The sequence below is a fragment of the Antedon bifida genome, chromosome 8 (assembly GCF_963402885.1).
Source record: "Antedon bifida chromosome 8, ecAntBifi1.1, whole genome shotgun sequence".
In the NCBI taxonomy this organism is placed as follows: domain Eukaryota; kingdom Metazoa; phylum Echinodermata; class Crinoidea; order Comatulida; family Antedonidae; genus Antedon; species Antedon bifida.
The window spans coordinates 19593398-19610304 of record NC_136233.1 but is presented as its reverse complement, the minus strand read 5'-3'; the positions used below and the strand labels follow the sequence as shown (position 1 = coordinate 19610304).

The window sequence follows — 16907 nt, the reverse complement described above, 5'->3', positions numbered from 1 at the left end:
ACTACACAATTTCAATTTAGAGGGCGATGTTTTATTTTTTGTGTGTGGCCGTCCGCCGTATTGTTGAGCCGTACTGCACAGAAAGAAACATTTGGAGGAACATTTAATTGAAAATGTCGGAAAATACAATAAATCCAAATAATTATGGTTTGGTAGACAACGAAACCAGTCATAGGAACATTGAAGTTGCGTTTTCAAAGGATATGTCACCAATAAGTAAGTCCACTGTCAGACAAACGAAGGAAAGTGATGTAAAACCAGGCCTAGATTTCCAAATTCTTGAAACACTAGCTTCAGTGGCCACGACAAGCGACCCGACAAGCCTGCTAATTCAACAGCAACAACAGCATCAACCGACGTACCCGGTCGGCTTGCCTCATTCAGATAAACATGAACTAGTTGATGCCTTAAACAGGGGTGATCTGACTCTTATGGAAATTCCACCTAAAAATCCACCAACAATCCTCGATTCTAGGCCTAGTCATTGTGGATTTAATCTGGAATCATCAGAAGCCAACAAAATGGTGAAGAAACGAAAAAGAAAAAACATGCTGCAGAAATTAAAAACAGAAAAGTGTGGTCCTGAAAACCGTAGTAGAATAGGAAAAAAGAAAACTGGATCGAAGAAGAAGAAAATGAAGTTGGTGGGAATCTCACCAGAAATGAGCACGTCACGGATGCCTTCAGCGAGTGCCATTCTTGATACACCTCCAAGAGAAGGCATGGACAAAGAGATTGAATTAATCCGAAATTTCAAATGCGAGTGTAAATATGGCGGAGAGGGGGAATCGTGCATTAGACAATTTAATAATTCTGCTGTCTTGCAGCTTAGGTACTCTATGTCAGATGTAACCTCATATGAGAAAGACTTGCTACTTCTTGGAAAGTTAAGTTGTACAATAAATGTTTCTAGATTAACAAATTGTACCCGAAGACGAGAGCAGAAAGAAAGGCAACAACAGAGAATATTGTATTATGTTGAGAATCATAGAGTTTGCAGAGCGACATTTAAATTTATGCACAAGTAAGCAAACATTTTATAAATTAACCCTATTGGGCTATTTTCTTCATTGTGCTAATCCAAAACAAACGGTAACTGTATCTAAAAAAATTCATGAATAGATAGGTTCATTACGAAAGTGGTTCTTACAAGCAAAAATAGCCCTAGTTGATATTTATTTAAACAACGTTTTATAATTATAGATTTTATGCATTTTAACTCCGATAATACTGTACTAAATATTTCACTATTTTTCTTGTAGAATTAGTCAAAATAAATTAACAGCTCTCATCAAGTGGTACAAAGATCATGGGTTAACCCCTAGAAAGAAGCGTATCGGAGGAAAAAAAATTTCCAAAGATGTCACAGATCGTAAATTGCCAAAAAAGAAGCCAAGCCCTCCTGAATCACCGATTGCTACGCCTAAAACTGATGTTACAGCTCAACAACAGCAGACACAACAGAAACAGCAGCAACAAAAACGTCAAAAGCAGGTACCACCACAGCAACATCTTCAACAACCACCACAACTGCAAGCTCCTCCGGTAATTCAGCAGGTTTCGCAACCTCAACGTGTGGGGATCAGCCAAACCCAGCAACAGACATCACAACCACACCAGCATCAACAGCAGCAACAACAACATGTCCAACAAGTTCAACATGTCCAACATGCATTCCTTCAGCAGAGTTTGATGCGCCAGACAGGACCACAGCAGATGGCAGCGATGCAAGTGCACCAACAGCACCCGTCTCAGCAGTACATCCCTCCGCAATTCCATCATCACGGTCAGCCAATGCAGTACCACCATCTACTGACACCACAACAACAGGCTTATTCAATGCCACAGCCAAACTACATGCAGTAGTAGCAATGTCGCTGTGTTATTAAAGCTCTGTCTACTCTATCAACTAGTTTGACAAAAAAAATTGTGATGTGCTCAAATATTGTAGTGATATGACATCCTGCCATATATGGGCACATCACATTTTATGTCGCATAAAGTTTGATAGTATAGACAGAGGTTTATATTACTATTATCAGTATTGATGATATTTACAAAGATAATAGGGATAACTTTTAGTATTACTTATTCATTGTTTAATACTACTAGGCCTACTATTCAACTACAGTACATGCCATATGAGTACAATCTGTAAAAGGATAAAAAGTGACTCTTTGGATTTGCCAATAAGTAGCTTTTACATGGCATTTATCCAATGTATGAGTCAGATAAGTAAATTAACATTGTGTGACCTTTTACGTCAACATTTGCTTGTTAAATTGTGCAATGAGTGAGACACAAAATGGTGGATTTAAATCAACTTGGTAGCTTAAATTAAATATTCTTTAATTAATTAATAATTAGAACAGTAATTAAAAACAATATCTTGCTTAGTATTGCTAAACGTAAATTTCTGATAATAATTATTACTGTTTATAGGTACAATATTGTGGATTGTAAGTTATTTATTATAATTAATATTCTTTAGGTATATTTTTTAATTGATTTAATTCATTATTATAGAATGGTTCTATGTCAATTTGGATTTGTACTTTTTGTTTGCTGCCCTCAGTAAATTATTAGCAATATTTGAAAATGTTATATTAACTAAAGATAAGACCTGCATTGTAAATCTAAAATCCCCCAAAAAAACACATAAAACTTTATTTTATTAGAAAGCTTCATGAGTTCCCTAAAATCAGTTAAGCTCTGTCTACAGTATCAAACTATATGTGACAAAAATGTGATGTGCCCATATATGGACATGATGATATCATATCACTACCCTATTTGAGCACATCACACTTGTCAAACTAGTTTGATAGTGTAGACAGAGTTTTTGGTTTCTTATTTTGCAATAGTGAGCTTTTTATATTTTGGAGTAAAAGATTTTAAATAACAATTGTTGTTTGCTGTATGTTTTAGGATAAATGCAAGACTATATGCTTTCCTAATAATAATAATAATACTAGTGTTTTAACATTTTGACTTCCAAGATTAGTGCAGAAGTATGGTGCAATTAGATATCTGAAGTATCACATTGTGTACTTCTTAGAAAGAAAGTATGGAGTAAAACAACGTTTCTGGAAACTGCATACTTATATTTACTTTCTTTGATTTAAGCAATATTGCTTAATTCTTTTATATCATAGGCATAATACATGATTATTTGTTTTAATGTTTAAAACATGTATACATTAGAAGATGTTTTTGCCAATTCTGGTGGATATTGTACAGAATACTAATTTGTGAAAACATTGCTCATCATACATGAATAGTTTTAAAATAACTTAACTAGAATTTTATACCAAAGAATCATTTTTGTTTACTATTAATTATTGTTCTACTAAACCAAGTAAAGTTCCTACACATTTAGGTAGATTTAGATACCACACATCCAATCTACAAAATAAATCAAATTATTATTCCTAGCCCAAGGTACATAGAGGCCACTTTACGTGAGGTACATAAATATTTGCCTTTAAAAAAAGTCATGAAATTAATATAATCATCTTGAATTTCAATCAATTAAAAAGTATTAATGCATGAATTGAATTCCTGTTTTTCTTTATCAGGGTTTCATTTTTTCCCAAATGTGCGAAAGGCAAAAAAAGTAGGCTACCACATGCCGAAACCATGCCTGCATACGTACTTTTTGGCCCGTTTGTTCATTCCAAATCCAGGATGGCTTATCCTAGGCCTGATCCCTGGCCCAGTGCTGTATAGAGAATTGACGAAGATAAGGAGGTGCGTGTGTGTGAAAAATGAATGTTTCTGATTGGTCAGTAATTCTTTCTCGTGTAACGACGACGGCGCGGGAAAAATATAGGCTGATCGTCAATGAAGATGTAGATATTAATTATTTTGAATTTTAAAGATATATTGTCCCCGAACAATTTTTTGCTGATTATGCCATTTTGATGTTCCACAAAAAACTGTAATTTAAAGGGGGAAAATAGTCAAAGTTTTGGTTGAACTTATTTATATGTTGTTTTTTTCTGCGGAAGTGATTAACTACAAAATGGCCTATTCAAAATATGATTGTAGGCCTATGATCTCCATGTTTTTGGAGGACAATACATATTTAATCATCCAGAATGTTGAAATAATAACGTCATGTGTACTGACCAATAAACATCGCCAACCAATACCTTCATAGCGCCATCTACATAAGAAGCCAAATAACATCAGAGGAACATAATTCATATCCTTTGTAATTTCTTTGTAACTTGCAAACGGATGTACTGTATTATGAGGAACATTGACCATAAGAATTAAATTGAACATCGGTAAATTACATATTTTGTGCAAAATTACAGAAGGTAGCGGGACGTTCGTTGAAGCGCATGTGATAGGTGAACTGAATTCCATTGAACAGATATCAACAATACACCGAACATGCTTCAACAGAATGTCAAGAATTATGGCTTTTACATTTTTCTTTGGAATATTTGTTTACAACAAGTTCATGCACAAGGTAGGTTTGTTATGAACAATATCGTGGGTGTGGAACCGATATAGGCCTACTGTATACACTGTTTGCTTGTTGTCGTATGCCATGTGTATTTAAATGATCCAGGCAGTGACATTCACATAAACTGTCTTCACATATATGTCATCCTTTGTTGTTCAAACGTGTTTAACTTCATTCTTTCCACTCTGTATTCATTATAATTTTGACATGACCAGACGCAAACAAAAGTAAAAGAGAAGTTAACAAATATTGGAAAAGTTTATTCGTGATGAATGTGTCGCCTGAAGTAAGCCTACTATAGTAGCACCGAAGAAAATTGGAGTCGGTTGGTTTCGCTCTAAACTTCTCAAAAAAACGTTTTCTAATCAAATATTCAATGTGTTAACTTTCATATTATCATATGCCACTTTTTGCTGCTGGATTCCACTGTATCTAAAATCTTTAAAAACAAAACCACACACACACACACACATTTTGAGGCATAGGCCCTATTTTTTTGTTTCATTTTACAGTAGGCCTACCGTACTAGTAGTAGGCATTTTTACAATAGCTAACGCTTTTATACATGCTCCATCCATCCATTAGTTATGGATGTGTAGTCAGACCCAGATGTATTTCATTTTGAATAATCCGCGTTTAACATAACATGAAATAAACACTTTCATAAACATCAGAGAGTAAAAGTTGAACTGACTATATTGCAAGCATGACTAAACTTATAACAATATTCAAGTCTAACGAGTTAGTCTTTCCCATCATTTTAAAATTAATCACCTAATTTAATTCTCCTAAATGTCACCAACATTGAAAAGATAATTTATCTTAACATGAACTAAACTAAATGTTAGCTTGTATTGAAATATTAATAAAGATTCCTTAATAAGCAATTTGCCTGACGGGTATATTCGGTATCTTATTTAATCACATACAAAAAAAAAATGCATGCAGCATAAAACGCTGAATTGCAGTATTTGTACAAAAATTATAAGAATAGTCCATCCAAAGGAAGACAGCAGAGGCCCACGGCAAAAACGCATAATTGCCGCGGGCTCTTGATATCATATGAATTTAAAATCATCATCATGCATACACAAAGGTAAAATTTAACTTCGTTTCGTTTATTTTTAAGATTTTGATCGTCCCGACTTCCCTTACATGATACTGATCGCTGGAGTACTCTTGCCTGCACTGGTTATAGTCGCACTGGTTATTGGAACTGCTGTATACTTCTACTGCAATACATGTGATAAGGGTACACACAGGGGCGTAGTAAAAAGAAACATCAACATGCCAGTTAAGGGATTGTATCCGATACAGTCCAGATATCCAGCAAGTAAGTGCCATGGTTTATATATTTTAAATTATATAACACCTAAATAAATTCCGGTCATTTGATTGGACGATTGTGGGTCACATGGCGTGCAATAGTACGCACTATTAAACGATCATTATTTGTATATTATATCAACTTCTAACAAAACTACGGAGAACACCTATTTAGGCAACATCCACGATAGGGGCACTGGTTGGATCCGGAAGTTGTCCCCTTAAGCTCTATCTACACTATCAAATTTTATGTGACAAAAAATGTGATGTGCCCATGGACAAGATGATACCATGATATTTGGGGATATCACACTTTTTTTGTGAAACTAGTTTGTTTAGACAGAGGTTTAGGGGTTATACTGTGGTAAATGCATTTCATTTCAACGTAATTATATTAAGCAATGCTATTTTCAACGGTTTTCTCAAGACATTCTTGAAGTGGGATTTGTATAAGGTTAAGTTAATAGTAGTTTATGTAACTGTTTTCTGTGATGTTAATATAAATTTGTTTGATAGGTGTCGATGAAGCATTGCAAGAAAAAGAAGCAGCTAATTCACCAGAGAAGAAATCACGTTTCAAAATGCCAAATATCAGACGAAACAAGAAAGACAAAAATAAAGGAGAGTCTCAGATGACAGAAGATGGTATGGTAATACCATAAGAGATTGACTGATGACTGAATATAGATTATTAATAATGTTCGTTGTGAAAAAATGTCAAATCAAAAGCCATACAATCCTTAATAATTAAGGACAATGATGTAGGCCTACCAACACAATGGAACTTAATGAGACATTAACATTGCCTTATGTTGATCGTTGGCGCTCACATTTTATTTTTTCGGCTGTGTCACCCTTTCGCCATTTGCTGTACTGGAAATTACTGAGGATATTACTGTATGTAAATCTAGGTTTCTTTTCTTTTTTTTGTGCAAAAGTACACATAAATGTATTTCCTTATGAAGTGGCTGTAGTTTGGTTGATTAATCTATCTATACGTTTTTCTTTGTTTTGGTTGCAGTAAAAATATAAATGTGTTTAAATACATTACTCATAGTTTTATTCATCATTTTTATATGGCATGGCATTTAGTAGAAGGCAATAAAGAAGTTAACTAAGTATTTCTTTTTTTTTCAAAATAACAAGTAAAATAACAATATCACATCAAATAAGGCCTATATATTTTAAATATTTTAAGTACCTTTTAATAATGTAAACAATTGTCACAATTCAGTTTTTCTGTGAAGATGATTTTAATAAATATACCATTATGAATGTATGAATGAAAGTTATCAACAATGCGGAAATTATATTTCATAAACAAATAAATACTAATGATTTAATTTGGAGGTACAGATTTCACCACACAGAAATCCCTCATTAAGGTAATAATATGATTGCTTATCATGGAAATGGTTAATATACCAAATTGATGACTAATCGTGACCGACCTGTATCCGCTCAAAATAGAAAGAACAGCTGATATCAATTGTTCCCTCCTCTAATGTAAAAGAATATAAGTCATGATTTAAAACAATGTAAATATCACAATAACAATTGACAGATGCAGGCATCTTGTTTTCAGGAAAAAAGGAAAAGATATACATTTTAAAAAGAATGTGTCATATGAAATTAATGGTTGTTACAACTTATTATTGTTATACGGATTTCAATGTTTAATTAAATAGAATGATATGATATTGTTATTATTAATTAATAATAGTTATTTAATAATATCCCGTGCCATAATAAGTCTAAACGTAGGGAGAATACTCCAGGCTTTGGGACAAATCCTTGGCATAGTGGGCATTTAATAATTTCTGTCGGCGCTTCAGAAGTTCAGTTTAGGTTCAAAAGTTATTAGTAAGCTGATAGAGGTTCTCGAATCAGTCCTTTTAGAGGATGAGGTGATTATAACATTTCCGTTAACAGGTTCGCCATGACGTCATGAATGCCAAACTGGTTTGGAAAAATCGTTTTAATGATGATGAAAAGTCTTTGGTTATTTTTATGTTAATGCGTAAAAAATGAAGAGAAAATTTTAAAATAAAAAATAACACCCTTTTCGTATTAGGCCTACGTATTAATCGATACTGTGTTGTTAATATTTATTATTCGTTATAAGTTATTGTTATTATTGTATGATTATATAATACATTCGTTTATTGATTTCACATACATATAACTTGTGTTTCTTTAAATTGAGGTTCCGTGTAAACAAGGGAAGAGTGAGATAACATTTCATTATAGGTCCCTATAGTGTTTAATAAACAAAATATTAGTATGGTGTTATTAAATGTTTATAACTGATTTCTACCAACTGCACCATGCTATGTACTTTTTTGTGCGCTTTAAAAAAAGTTCTGGAACTTTAATATTGAGCGAGGAAAACAACAATACTCAACAGTAGAATATTACAGAATATTTGGAACACGCATGCTTCAGAGTGTATCTATTAAGACAGGAAAACGTTTATACGATGAATCAACTCCTAAATTAATCATATCAGTTTTTAAGAGTGTATTTTTTTTCATAACGGTATGTTAGTCAGCCGTAGAGAAAAGTTTAGGAAATTGTGTTTCAAAAGCTCTGTTTACACTATCAAAATTTATGATGTGCCATTATATGGACACGATGTTATACCACTACCGTAAATCTTCTAATAGTAACCCACACTCTAATAGTAACCCCATTCTAATAGTAACTCACCTTATAAGTCAATCTATAATAATAACCCACTACTCTAATAGTAACCCATGGGGGTTAATATTAGAGTCACAAAAACTTTTGATGCAGCCATATTTTGAAAATAAGGACATAATTCATGTTGATCTCGGGAGTGGGGGAGGATTGAGTGTTTTTGAGTTTATAAAATTAGTTTATTTGTACTGTTTAATTATTAAAATTATTATTTTTTGTGCCCAAACTAGTTTGATATAGTGTGGACAGAGCTTAACAACGTATTCCATTTTCGAGCTACCCTTTTAAAATGCAATACTGACGGGGCTGAAGATAACCATACGAGTCCTCATGTATCCCCTTCGATTGATATTATTGCACATTTCTGACTGTTCAATACTGACGGGGCTGAAGATAACCATACGAGTCCTCATGTATCCCCTTCTATTGATATTATTGCACATTTCTGACTGTTCAGTTCAATAGTTTCCAATCAAATAGTTCTATCAATATTGTTTCGTTTTGTTCATTATGTTGTTTGGAATTATTTGACATCGGTTTCAATTCTTAAGATCCCTAACCACATTGCATCACTATAGAGTTGCCAAGAAGACATGGTAGATAACGCAGAGAAGACAATAGTTTCTACAAGAATTCTACCACTGAACAATATGATGCTTCACGACACAACGACAAGCTGTTAAAATGAACGACGTATTTTACTATAGAGGCTCTGTACTCAAGTTTTAATTAAACATTGTATCTAAACGGGAAGGAGATACCCATTTTGTAATTTCCACTATTTCCCAATAACTAGGCCGAAAGTTCAAAATAGAAAGTCGTTAGTTGCATTATCGTGCGTTAGTAGTATATAATATATTGGGGATGATCAATAAAAAAGATGGTTCTATAGAAATGTTTTTTTAATATATAGGCTTTATTACGCATGGGAGCTGAGCAACGTAAACATGATGTTCAACATGTGCGAGGAGTGGAGTTGTGGCTTGGTGGTTATATGATGCCTGCTAACCCAATTACAAAGACTTATAATAAGACTTTTGTAGGTATGTTTGTATCTTGTGAACAGGATTGCCACCTTTAAGGATAGTGATTGAATTCGCTTATGGTTATTCTTTGGCAATTTTCATAAATATATAAAAACATTGGGGTATGAATTTCTAGTTGGTGTGTGACGGCGGAACCGTTAGTTAGTACAAAAAAAATAAGGATGGGATTACAGTTAGCAAAAGTTGCCAATCATTTCATGTGTTAATAAATGCACAAAATATAGAGCACAAAGTACAAAGCAAAAGTAACGATTCATAATATTGTGTAGAAAAGAGGAAAATAACTGCATATATAAAGGATCTTTCGTACCTGTTTTGGTCTTGGCGCCGGCAAATCAAACGTCAATGTTTCGTTTTACGCGGTTACGCGGCTACGCGCATATCGATTGGCGAATAGTCGCATGGACCCTAAAATCACGCATTCAGTGACGTATCCAATTAACAAAAGTAATTTCAATATCTTTAACACCAAACGCTCACTTTATTGCATGTCAATCACTAACTCTGTACACATCAATATTCTATGACTGAGAGAATTCAGTGTTAACAAATTGCTATGTAGATTGTAGAAAAAAACACATTAGTAACGGAAGAAACTTAGATGTGAATATCAGGCATCTAAAGTTCTCTATTTTTAACCACACAAGTATGTGTTAACTTAATCGAAATATCGAATATTAATATTGTTAGAATTATTGTTACCTTTAATAACATTTTTTAGACGTCGTAGTAAACAATTAATTATCATAGTCATCTATTGTGAATGTTCACAGCTTATGAGGTAATTAATGGTAACATTTACTGACAGTTTTTAAGTTTCATACTAAATTTAACATGTTTTTAGCCTAATTGGTAAAATGATAGCACAATAAAATAACTCCATTTTCATAAGATACCGTATTTAAATATGTTATGTGTTGTACATTAAAAGGAAACTCCAGTTTTAAAATTAATAATTTTTTATTTTTAAAAGATTGTTTTATGTTACTGTGTTTTTAAACATTTTTCCCTTGAATGAATCCTACTGTTTTAACAGAAGATGTATAGATTGTCTACAAATTGAGAGATTAATAAACTATACTGTACAATTAATATGGATTTTAGAATAATGAATGCACGAGAATGACATGTTTAACAAACTGTATTTTGAATTTTAAAAATTATTAGATGTTCTGCCATTCCATTATAATAATTGCTTTGAAACTCATTTACAATTTACAACAGGTAAAAAGTACATGTATTTGTTAAATCTATTTTTAAAAGTGATATGTATGACAGTTAAGTAATATAGAAATTTGTTTAAAAAGTATGTAGCATTGAAATTATTATTTTTATGTAAAAATTGGAATAGATTTAACAATTTCATGTTCAGTCACCGTGTATATTGAAATTTCGCCTCTAACAATGTCTATTTCTATTCATAATTAACATTATGCGGGTGGCTTGTATGCAATTTTTCTTGTTTTCAGTACGGACCATCTTGACTTTTTCATGTAAAATGCACCTCCTATAAGTACGCTCATTATCATCAACATCTAAAATAATAATAATAGATAGATTTATATAGAACAAATTAGCATTTAGGTTTGGTCACATAACAGGCAGCTGTCTACACTATCAAACTTTATGCGACAAAAATGTGATGTGCCCTTATATGGACATGATGTTGTCATATCACTACCATATTTGGGTATATCTCTACAATATTTGGGTATATCACTACCATATTTGGGTATATCACTACCATATTTGGGCACATCACAATTTTTTTTGTCAAACTAGTTTGATAGTGTAGACAGATATTCAGAATGTTTCCATAAAAAATATCATGGAGACCGGATATTTGCTGAATTTATCAATAGCTAATTAATCTTTTTAATTTTTTTTTTCAATTTATTTTTTACACAAATTTCACTTCTCCCTTTTTCTATAAACAAACAGGATAAACCCAAGTATTGTTAAGTCTAGCCAGGATATTTACAGGACGTTTCTTTTTCCAAAAATGGGGAAAAATGTCAGGCTAGGCTAGTCAGGAATTTAATGTCCATGAGGATAGAAGCAATTATTCTACTGCTATGCCTTGTATTAATTTGTCTTCTCTTATTTTTATCTATAGTACTTTTACCTTAATTCCCATCAATTTGCGTGTGTCATGTTCTGGTTCAGCGGCCCACCGTAGGAATGTACAAACATCCTTGGCAAGTTGACTTAAGGTAGCTGGAGTACCTGATATGATACAGATAAAACATACCAATGTCAATAAACGGGCAGGAGGACAAAAGGCTTCCTACTTTCTAGTTTTATATGGTTAAGTTATCTGCTGAAAATTCTTTAAAGTCATTGATTATTCAATCTTTAATTTTTAATATAGGACTGTTCAGTGTTAGGTAGGCCTACTAGGAATAGAAACCTTTTAGTGGTCTTAATATACCATTAATATAAGATAGTCGATATTGGTTTAACAACTCCCAAATCCCTATCTAAACATGATTAATGACCAGTGCTGATTTTGCTCATTTTCCTTGTAAAGTTTAAGTCTGTATTTTGGAGTTGCGTGCTTCAAGGAAACATGTTTTAACTACATTAACACACAAATTCAATGTAATACAGGATGAGGTAGTTGGAGAATGTCCTTAAGAAGCCCTCAAATGAACACAGCGGGCGACCAAAAACTAGTTGAAGGAAAAAACTATTTGAACAGACTTGGAGAAAAGAACAGTGATACAGTATATTAAGCCTGTGAGAGGTTGCAATCTTGAATGTAATCACTACACTGTTACACCCTATACACAATTAAACATAAACGCACATACCATCTTCATATTCAATAATTTCATTATATAGTGCTGGAGCCATAGCTATAGCTTGTCCAGGGAAGTATGGGTGATAGTAAAGGCCTTCACGGACCTCAACACCTCCTGGGGGATCGCAGTATCCTGTCAGTATAGCATATAAGTAATCCTCACCGCCATGACGGGCAAGAGCTATGTAACTTAAATCTGGGGGTAAAGCACCTATGAAACAAAAGAGAATGGAAATTTATAGCTTTTTAAAATATTTTTTTAGAGTGAAAAATGTTAGAAACTGCCTTTATGGGAAGGTGTTTATTGTGTAAATGTGCATTTACATGATGATGACTTCCATTCAACTAAATTCAGTTCAATTTCAACTTTATTTATCCACGTTTTTACTATCGGACACTAAATAGGGGTATCCTTATTCAGGGGACACCTCCATTAAGGGGACACATTTTTCTAGTGTTTAACATCGTTACACAAAAATCCACAACCTTATAAAAGGTTTTGAATAACTGAACTTTTTAGAAACCTAAAGATATTCATATCATCGTATACATACCACTGTTTGCTGCTCTAGCTTCTTCCTCGTTCTTGTACGGATTTGGAAAGTAGTCGGAGAGCTTACCAGGTCGTTCAAACATCTCCCCCGTGTCATCTGGACCATCTTTGATCATATACTATAATAAAACATAGTTTAGAGCCCATGATTTATCAGTCAACGTTTATTTGAATTTAAATTTGAAGCTATTTTTCAATAAGCGCATACATACCTCTTCAGCAATTGTCTTAGCTTCTGCCTCTGTGTGTGATACTCCGATTAAATTACGGAAAGCTAAGAAATTCATGCTATGGCAGGCTGAACAAACATCTTTGTATACCTGATAGCCTCGTCGTACACTGAGAAAAAAAAATAAAACCATTGAGACACATTCTATTTAAGTAGAATACAGTAAAACCTCGAAAAGCAGCCCTCATCTTTGGTCTGCAAACGTAAGTAAAGAAGCCATCTCTAAATCAAGCTCATTGGGCTTCTTTTCAAGAGAGTATGGGCTTCTTTTCAAGAGAGTATGAGCTTCTTTTCAAGAGAGTATGGGCTTCTTTCAAGAGAGTATGGGCTTCTTTTCAAGATAGTGTGAGCTTCTTTTCAAGAGAGTATGGGCTTCTTTTCAAGAGAGTATGGGCTTCTTTTCAAGAGAGTATGGGCTTCTTTTCAAGAGTATGGGCTTCTTTTCAAGAGAGTATGGGCTTCTTTTCGAAACTATTTGAATATCAAAGGAACAAAAGTGATAATGCCAGATAACTTGTGATGAAGATTTAATTTATGATCGAGTGTACATCATACATTTCTCTTACAATTTAAAATGGTATTTTGATCAGAAAATAAATAAAATTGGCAGGTAATGTCTAAAAAATCCTATTATTGTAGTAACAATTCACTAAATTTACAGCCAGGGCTGAAAATTAACCTTTAAACCATAGTGGCCAGCAGGGCCAGTTGAAGTTGAAGGATGGTCGCCCTTATTAAAAATGGCTGGCCCTTATTAATTTTTTGTACATTTTTTTTTGTGCCCGAGGGGGGGGGGGGAGATTTATCCCCACCCCTCCCAATTATATCATTTATTACTTTTGATAATTAAATTACTCTCCCCAAAATTCCTCCTCCTCCCTCCCCTCCCACACACAATATTTTTCGTGGGGATTGTCATTGAAAAAATTCAAGCCAATTTTTTGTATGGCCTAGATTTGGTTTCAGGAGCCTGGAGAATCCTGACCAACATGTCTTTAGCCTAGGCCTAGGCCTAGCTTTTCTAGCCTAGATTGTTGGTCTAGAAATCAGACAGAAAACTACCTGTATTTCATAAATTATACAATTCTAACATGCAATGCCATTAAAATATTGATAATAAGTTACAAAGTATCATTTTAAAATAATTAAGAAAGATATTTAATCCTGTTTACATGTGTCACACATGCACGCACAATTGGGGAGAGAGCTGAGAGATCTTCTAGAAGATGATGACGTCACACATCAGCACGTGTTTTGAGGAGGATTTGAGTGACCAAAATTGGTTGGAACTTTTGAAGAAATAATCCATCAATGACAATCATAATTAGAAGCAACTGAGCTTTTTAAATAATAAACATTATATTTAGGCCTCCTATTAATGTTTCCTTTTAAAATTAAATATATTTTATAAACTCGTTCCATAAAAACATGCAGTAAGCATAAAAGGAACAATTATTGGTACGTTGGGACATGTGCTTGCTGTAAAGGAGGTATTTCTATGACACCGTACTGGATGCACTATGAGGCGATGAAGTAAACTCGCCCTCTTGAATGCAGGCAGGGGAATCCCCTTTTTTGGTACCTAACCTCGCACTGTGAGATGGAGCGCGATTAATTGCTCTCCTTGAAGGTTGTTGATGAGCATCGCGCTCGCGATCCTTAAAAACGAGGGCTTCCATTAGGCTTGTAGCTTATAACTAGGCTTGTAGCTTATAACTTAGCTTATATATTATTAGCCTAGGCCTAGATTAGTTATAAAAGGTAGGTGGATGTAGTTTCTGGAAGTCGCCAGACGGGTCGACCATCACAAAATTAATACTCGCCCTTACCAAATAAAGGTCGCCATTGGCGACCGGGCGACCGTTAATTTTCAGCCCTGTACAGCATTCTTTAGTTTTCAAAAGTAGTCTTGAAAGTAGCCTGTAAGCCCATCTTGTAAAGAAGCCCACCCAAGAGTACAAAAAAATGGGCTTCTTTTCGAGGTTTTACAGTGATCTAAGGATTTGTGAGATGCATGCAGTCAAAGTGTCATACACTAATCAAAGCTTGACTTTACCTTGAGTGGTCCAATGATTGAAACATGCCTCTATGGGACCATGGGAACTTTGGAGGATGAAGAGTGGCATCATCAGCTGAAACTGCAATAGTAAGAGCAGTTGCAAGGCCAGCAGCTCCTGCAGTTGCAGCACCTAAAGCTCCAAGTGCCTGTGAAAATAAATATCCAAAAAGAGGTATTATACACTCATATCATTTCAATTTGTATATAATTTCCTCTCCCATGAGAGGTTGATTAAGTTTCATTCATTCTTTTATTATTTGTTTAAATTACTAATTAGTAAACTGAGAATAATTATCCTAATTAATATTAAATCAAATGAAAGAAGACTCATTTTGATTGGATACGAAAGAATGCTTCCCTACACAGCATTGTTTGTCATCGATCAAAAATTGTTTTCATATCGTGAAAAGGGCAATATTAATTTAAATAACTTACCAATTTCTTACTTCTTGATAATCGAGCAGTTGATAAATTTGACTGATGAAAAAAAGAAACAGTTATAAATAGTTTAGTCTACTACTAGCCTACTACTAGACTAGGCCTAGACATAATAATAAATAGTATAAATAGTATGACATAACACGCCCCATTACAAAATGTTCTGCTACCAGGCAGTGTTTCAGTATTGACCTAGGCTAGGCCTACTAAATATCCTATACTCCTTACCCTATCAACTGACCGACCGTGACCGGCCGCATGATGCGTACGGACAGTCTGTACGGTCGGCGAGGTGTGTAGACAAAACGCCGGTTGGCTAATTAATACACGAATACATAACTTTCTTTTAAATATAACTGACCAACTATTTTAAAACATAACCATAAATTAAAATAATATATGTTTTGTTTACCTTTGGACTTAAAACTGCAGTACTTATACGTAGAAATTTCGTGGGATTTCTTAAGGCCGCCATTTTGATTAACTTCTTTTACAACAGCGCCATCAATAGTTTATGTAACTTTGCAAAATAATAATATTATTATTGTGATCGGAGAATGTTGATTCATCACTTTATTTCAGAATAAAAATTCCATATACAACAAAGGAACAATAAAAAAAAACGGAAAATCACACTAAAATAGGATTTTCGGATCGATCCGGATTTTCTTCCATTTAGTGAAGAGACTTGAAGATCATAACAGATAGTTCGTAGTACACCTAATAATAACAAGAATGATCATTATTTAAAACTCTTATTCTAAAACCACATACGTCGTAGGCCGGACATGCTCGTAAAAAATCCTCGTGGCAAACATGTTACTAGCACTACAGTGGTTAGCAGCATTCCCATGAGTTGGTATAGCACACCTCCAGAGATTTAATAGTTTTACCAGTTAGTTACACCATAACATACAGCATTACAGATTAGTACAAAAAGAAAACAAGGCCAACAGCCATAAGTCGCGTGAAAAAAAATGAACTTTCAAAAAGTAATGTACTTTAAAACTTTTCTGTACATCAAAACAGTTCAAAAAGTACAGAAAAGCGATAAAACGCATAGTGATACCGGACCGACAGACAGATCGACAGACCGACATAGTGAACTTTCGAGTCGCGTCCACGCGACTAAAAATACATTCGACTGTCTCATTACATATACTGCATGAAAACGTCTACTACCTCGAATACAAAAAGCTCGATACTGGCGATTAATGTCTTTAGAATCATCTAAATTGTTAAGTAAAATAGTCACTTCATTGACGTAAGATAATAT

The 16907-nt window shown here is 33.9% G+C and overlaps 3 protein-coding genes across 5 annotated transcripts; 2 read left to right on the top strand and 1 right to left on the bottom strand.

Moving 5' to 3' along the window:
* The first annotated feature begins 53 nt into the window (after positions 1 to 53).
* LOC144851168 (uncharacterized) lies at positions 54 to 3574 on the top strand. 2 transcript variants are annotated; one of them, XM_078708733.1, is made up of 3 exons: positions 54 to 287; positions 591 to 1024; positions 1263 to 3574. In XM_078708733.1, the coding sequence occupies exons 1-3, from the start codon at positions 114 to 116 to the stop codon at positions 1864 to 1866; spliced, it is 1212 nt and encodes a 403-aa protein (XP_078564859.1). In that variant the 5' UTR covers positions 54 to 113; the 3' UTR covers positions 1867 to 3574. The 2 variants fall into 2 exon arrangements, with proteins under 2 accessions (XP_078564859.1, XP_078564858.1); XM_078708732.1 differs by having other exon boundaries at positions 54 to 1024.
* A 671-nt stretch (positions 3575 to 4245) lies between these two features.
* Positions 4246 to 7383, top strand: LOC144850248 (uncharacterized). Its single transcript, XM_078707487.1, has 3 exons — positions 4246 to 4480; positions 5607 to 5810; positions 6320 to 7383. The coding sequence occupies exons 1-3, from the start codon at positions 4402 to 4404 to the stop codon at positions 6463 to 6465; spliced, it is 429 nt and encodes a 142-aa protein (XP_078563613.1). The 5' UTR covers positions 4246 to 4401; the 3' UTR covers positions 6466 to 7383.
* Positions 7384 to 10008: 2625 nt separating this feature from the next.
* LOC144849520 (cytochrome c1, heme protein, mitochondrial-like) lies at positions 10009 to 16171 on the bottom strand. Of its 2 annotated transcripts, XM_078706452.1 has the most exons (8): positions 16044 to 16171; positions 15629 to 15670; positions 15191 to 15339; positions 13118 to 13244; positions 12907 to 13024; positions 12363 to 12563; positions 11675 to 11775; positions 10009 to 11084 (listed from the first exon to the last, which is right to left on the bottom strand). In XM_078706452.1, the coding sequence occupies exons 1-8, from the start codon at positions 16104 to 16106 to the stop codon at positions 10980 to 10982; spliced, it is 906 nt and encodes a 301-aa protein (XP_078562578.1). In that variant the 5' UTR covers positions 16107 to 16171; the 3' UTR covers positions 10009 to 10979. The 2 variants fall into 2 exon arrangements, with proteins under 2 accessions (XP_078562578.1, XP_078562579.1); XM_078706453.1 differs by lacking the exon at positions 15629 to 15670 and having other exon boundaries at positions 16044 to 16123.
* Positions 16172 to 16907: the final 736 nt, after the last annotated feature.